This window comes from Oryza brachyantha, chromosome 9 (genome assembly GCF_000231095.2).
Source record: "Oryza brachyantha chromosome 9, ObraRS2, whole genome shotgun sequence".
Taxonomy (NCBI): domain Eukaryota; kingdom Viridiplantae; phylum Streptophyta; class Magnoliopsida; order Poales; family Poaceae; genus Oryza; species Oryza brachyantha.
Genome location: NC_023171.2, coordinates 6,021,379 through 6,027,328, shown reverse-complemented (window position 1 = coordinate 6,027,328; position 5,950 = coordinate 6,021,379). Strand labels below are relative to the sequence as shown.

At 36.7% G+C, this 5,950-nt stretch overlaps 1 protein-coding gene across 1 annotated transcript; it reads right to left on the bottom strand.

The window, feature by feature from the left end:
• Positions 1-611: 611 nt before the first annotated feature.
• Positions 612-5,284, bottom strand: LOC102706873 (protein TPX2). Its single transcript, XM_040527843.1, has 7 exons — positions 5,155-5,284; positions 4,271-4,351; positions 2,871-2,978; positions 2,369-2,458; positions 2,171-2,230; positions 1,972-2,066; positions 612-1,149 (listed from the first exon to the last, which is right to left on the bottom strand). The coding sequence occupies exons 1-7, from the start codon at positions 5,185-5,187 to the stop codon at positions 1,038-1,040; spliced, it is 579 nt and encodes a 192-aa protein (XP_040383777.1). The 5' UTR covers positions 5,188-5,284; the 3' UTR covers positions 612-1,037.
• Between the last annotated feature and the right edge of the window lie 666 nt (positions 5,285-5,950).

Genomic DNA, 5,950 nt, shown 5'->3' with positions numbered 1-5,950 from the left:
ATAGATATGAACTAAAGTGTCATTGCATTAATTCGAGTTGAAATTAAATTCCCTCTTCTTGCTAGCTTTAGCTCAAATTTGAGCCGAACGACACAACGTAACATGCATGGAATGAGACATAGGACAGCTAGAGATGCAAGAAAGCTAGCTAGGGCATCGACCGATCCATGAATATGATCATCTTGAAGCAAAAGCCAAGGGCGAGGCTGTAGCATAACAATGGCGGATCTCGATGGATGCGTGGCGTGGGGGTCGTCGTCTTCGTCTTCTTCGTTCGCGTCCGTCCGTGCCGCCCCTCTTCATCATTCCGCCACGCCGATCGAAACGCGCCTTCTTGATTCAGATCTAAGCTAGCTAGGGTTCATAGCCTTTCCTCCATGAGAGCGACCTGCTTGCATGTGTTGTCTGCAACTGCAAGCAAGCACAGATCGACACAAGCAGGTTGCATTCATGCATATGCAGCTTAATTACTACAGATCAGAGAACAAATGCTACATCGATCTCGATGTGACGAACAAGGCAGGAGCGAGCTAGCTAGCTTTAGTTTGCATGACTCTTTCCTGGAGCAAAACAACATGTACTCATGGTACTACATATGTAGCGTGTCACAATGCAACAAATCAAAAGCTTTATTATCATTGTTACCACCAGATCAGGGACATATACATGCATGCATGACGCACATATCTCCTAGTCTTCAGTGACCAAGCAAAAGAGAGACAGTGAGAGTGAGAGAGAGAGAGGGAAAAAAAAAAGAACGTACAAAAAAGCAAAGGCAAGGAAGAGAGAGGAGAAGAGAAGAGAAGAGAAAGCAAAAGGAAAAAAAAACAAAAGGATTTACAAAAGGAGTACTATATTACCTACGTGGAGATTCGTGCAGATCGAGGTAAAACTAATTAAGAAAATTAAAACGGTTTGGATGGTACATATGTATGTATGTGGAAGGCTGAGCTGGCAAAAAGATTAATCTGTTCATGTATGTGGTGGAGATGTGTCATGGCATATGTGCAATATTAATTCCCTAGATATATGGTTTATTATTTGATGGCCTTGGCATTGTAGCAAAAATGGCGATGGAACTCTCCTCCAATGCAGCACTTCAGCCTCAGGAAGCTGGGCTCCTTTGGAACGGTCAGGGGCCTCGTCGACCTGTCAATATCAAATAATTAGTTAGTTCATGATATGAATGCATGGATATTAATTATTGGTGTTAATCATTTTTTTTTCTAGAATCAGATTGAAGTTAGTGTTTATTGTTCTAAGTTCTTATAGGTGGCTAGGGAAATCCATGTTCATGAACACTTGTGTTAGCATGAATTGGATATACTATTTAATTTGAGTTGGATTAAGTTACCTGCTGGCTGGTCACAAACTCATATGAATTTGCATTCATATAGGTTCCAAGTTCCAAACGACCTTGTGTAATTACTTGCCAAAAATGCCTTTGTAATAATTTAAGAAAGGTTTTAGCTAACTAGACTAAAACAACCTAAAACCAACCAATATAGTACTAATTTAATTCATGCCCATGCATATTCCTTCCTTAAATAGCATTGAATAATTCCCTAAGTTGTACCTAATTATTCCACTACATGCACCTTAATCCAAGTTTTGTAATATAATGCATCTTTCCAAAAGCCTGGCTAGCTAGCTAGCAACTGATCGTCCAATTTCTTCCAAGTTTTGTCCTGTTTAGTAGTACTGTTTTGTTTCATTCTTGCAATATCATTTTACTCCTTTCTTAAAAGTGCTTTTACTATGCTTATCACCCGTACGGTAGTCCTATTTTCACTATTATACACAGGGAGTGAGGTAGCCACATATATCGTGCAAGATCGACCTGTCATCGATATAGATGATATGATGATATGATATGATTATCTATAAGATATGGTGAGTCATTTAATTAATCTCTTAATTAACATCAATTAATCAGTTCAATTATCTCTGGGTTAATGATGTGATAATTGCCTTTGTGGGTGGAATGGCTTGTCAAATGCTGGCATGAGTTGGGCCTTTGGAACCATCTCCTTCCTCATCATCTTGATCTCACGCTCCTCCATCACCTGCATATATATTTCCAGAAACATATTAGATTAAAGAAGCTTTCTTTATTTGTTAATCATAATCCTAAAATGGTTTAAGAAACCATGCGTGAATGATCCTTCACCTTTGACAACTTCTCCTCAAATCTACGGATAATTTCCATGGTATTTATCTTGCTTGCAACCTGCCAACAATATATATATAACACACACGTACATATATTATATTTGTTCCTCATAAATTAATTTTACTATCTCAGGAGACAATGTATAATAAGTTTGAAAAATAATGTGGTGTTGATCATCAGTTTGTATATACTAACCTGATAGTTGAAGCCAGCTCGCCTGATTGCTCTCTCCTCAGTGTGAAGCCTTAAGTAGCTCAGTGGCTGCTCATGTTTTGGTGATGATCTCTGATGATCAAATAAGTAATAGATACACAGGAAATGTTGCAAGGTGATCAATATATAGCCAGTGGGTAAATTAAAATTCAGTATATATGCTAGTAAATGGGGTAACTCTCCTGTGCATTTTACTGGTAGTATTATACTACCAGTAGAAAATGGGTATTTTTGTAATTTGTTAATTACTTGATTAACAGTATTTTGTAATTTTTTTGCAATAGAGATTACAATAAAAAGGATGATATTACCCCTTCAAAGTTATATATAATTTAATCACAACCGTCCGATAAAAATAGATCAACGAAAAGGATTAAATTCTACTGCCAGTAAATGCACCGAAGTCACCCCATAGTAAATAATGTCAAACTTTGAATTATATATATATATATATATATATATATATATATATATATATATGAACCTTGGGTGATGTCTGTGAAGTTGGAGAACGGCGTTTGCTTTCTTCCTGACTTATCGAGTCTTGACCACCCTTACGGAAGATTTGCGGTTCATTTTTCCGTCCTCGAAACTACAAAATTTACCATTTTTAAATTAAAATAGGGGCAAATTAGGTTTTTTACTGTTACGAGACAAAAATTCCAGACATAGTTCAGAAACGAAATTTCATTCGGATATATGCGACTGGGTCGACATTTGAGAGGGAAGTGATTATTATGACGAATAATTAATGATGATGTTGATTATGATTTGCTTGAGAAACATCCATGCACGGAAAAGGACAATAACAGAATTAGATGTTGCACCTTATTTGACCTGCTACCTCTCTTTGTTTTTTCATGGAAAAATAATCATCATGATGATGAGTTCCACCTTAAAGTAATTATTTTTCTTTTGAACTAATGCAAATTAAGAATGAAAAGGACCATAACTAACTTGATATATATATCTTTCATATCGTTGGTATATATATCCTACTAATTTTACTATTCTTGGTACATGTTACATTAATTTGCTCTTGAAAAGGACACCAAGTACACATGGCAAGTGTGTATAACAATTAATTGAAATCTCTGTGAGAAGTACAGCCATCTCAACAAGTCATTATTAAACTGAAAGAGGTAAAGAATCTCCCAATGCATATATAAATATATTAAAAACAAAAGGAGGGTCATTATCTTGAAAATAAAAGGGAGGCTACGCAATCTCGACAGTGATTTCACTAGCATATTAAACAAACAAGTACAAAATTTTCTATTCTCAGATTTGAAAGAAAGAAATTACATTGCATATATGCGTGTGTTATATGTAAAAATGATAATATATAGAGGTGGAAACTATTTTAGCATAAATGTAACATCACCACGATTAATTCTATTAAACCATATTGGGTGGGACCGGAAGCGTCCTCACCGTGTTGCCTTCTTACATAAGTCCTAGAAAATGTGTTTATTGTCACATCACTCTTTTTAAAAAGTTCTTTAACTTACCAATATTTCCATATATATATATATATATACCCCTCCGTTTCATAATGCAAGACATTTTAGCTATGCTTAGATTCATCTATTAACCAATGTATATTTGTTTATATATATATATCTAGATTCATTGATATCTATATGAATTTAGGATACGCTAGAAAAACGGAGGTAGTGTGTATATATATATATATATATATATATATATATGCGTCTTCAGTGTAATCGAAAAGAAAGTAGCTGTGCATGTCGGTGTAAGCAAAACTTATTTTTTTTGTTGACCATTTTATTTATATATAAAGAAGGAATTTTGATGTGAGAACTTTTTTTAGACATGCAGATATGCTGGAGTGCACTGTGCACATGCATGGTACAAATTTACCTCCGTAGTGTTCTTCTTATGAGGAGGAGATCCTCCATTCCTTACTGGGCTCTTGGGCCCTGTGCTACTAGTCATTGAGCTCTGAAGATGAAAATGCATTAGTTAGTGCTAATGAAAACACCAATGAATTGAACAATAATCCAATTTAAGACAAAACTTGAGCATTAATAAAACCAACTAGTTAATTTAAATAAATAAAGTTTATAATATAAGCTTTTAAGCCCAGGTGTGAAATTAAAGAGCATGTGGATGTATATGTAAGCTTAGCTAGCTAGCAACAAAGAGTTCAGATTTTGCTTTGACCCCTTGGAAGATAGACTGTACAAAAAGTAAATTAAGAAAATGATGCCTAAGCTAACACAGAATCTTCTTCATACATGGGCTTGTTTAGAAAGCCTTTAACTAACTTGAAAGTAACTGACATATATACAAAATGACAACTAGCTACACATGTAACTAAATGAACACGACACACTCCGAAAGATTACACCTTTGCTTGCCTTCCATTGACAACAATTAATCTTGCTGAGAAATCTTAATTATTAACTAATTAAGATTCTCAAGCATGCATGAATGCACTCGAGGATTCTCAAGCATGCAGAATTAAAAACCTTACAGAAAGTACTCCGGATTGAGCTTGCATCTTGATTGGTGAATTAAGATTGCATGCTTTGAGCAGCTAGGTTAGCTTAATTGGCTAGAACACACACATATATATCCTCCCAGATAACTAGTTCTTCAGATGAATTAAGCTATGTGCTGTAGGCTAGTAGTAGAGCACACACCATACACACAAAGAGGCATGCATGCATGCTGGCATGCACAAGATGATCATTGATATATATATATGCAGAATGCTACTAATTAAGCTGCTAATTGCCTACCTTAGGGGAGGTGGCCTTCCTTGTCTTTTCCATAACTTTCTCTAGCTACCTATGTGTATATATCTCTCTGTTCAGATCCCCAGCTGCAGCAAGCAGAGAGAATTCTCTGAATGAATGCAGGTGAGGAATGAGATCGATATGATCACTTAAGCAACCAATAGTTGCACCTATTTATAGAGACCAGCAGAATGCCAATGCAATTAAGCACCAGTACTACTAGTAGTACTTGCTTGCTAATTAACTCTCTCTAGCTAGCTTAGCTAACCAGCAGCTAGCCAGCCAATTAGTGAGTGCATGCACACACTGTGTGTGATGGATGCTCATGCAAGGTAGCTTTCAGCCCTAATGTTGCCATTTCACCAGCCATCCCCCAATTCCATATAAGCTACACTTCCAATTTATTTATTAGCACAATCAGGTTAATTAATTAATTAGCTAAGTAGCTAGCTATAATTAAGTTAATATATCATCACACGTCAGCATATATGCAGGCAAGTACATGCGTGCGTGCGTGCGTGTGTGTGGGTGTGGGTGTTGGTGGTGTTACTACCAACCATCTGATGAGACGTTGCCGTCAGGGGAAACAAGCCTAACAAACTCGATCGATCGCCTCTTCCTTCTTCGACTCTCTGAAGAATATATGAATGAACTTTCAGAGAGGTGAGACTGAAGCTTCAGATCGATCGATGTCGTCGTCAGTCCATCGTCACCAACCTTCCTCCAAGAAAATATTCAGAGGAGTAGCTAGTAGCTAGCAAGCCATGGTGCCGCGGCGAGCGAGCGACGGCGAGGGCGA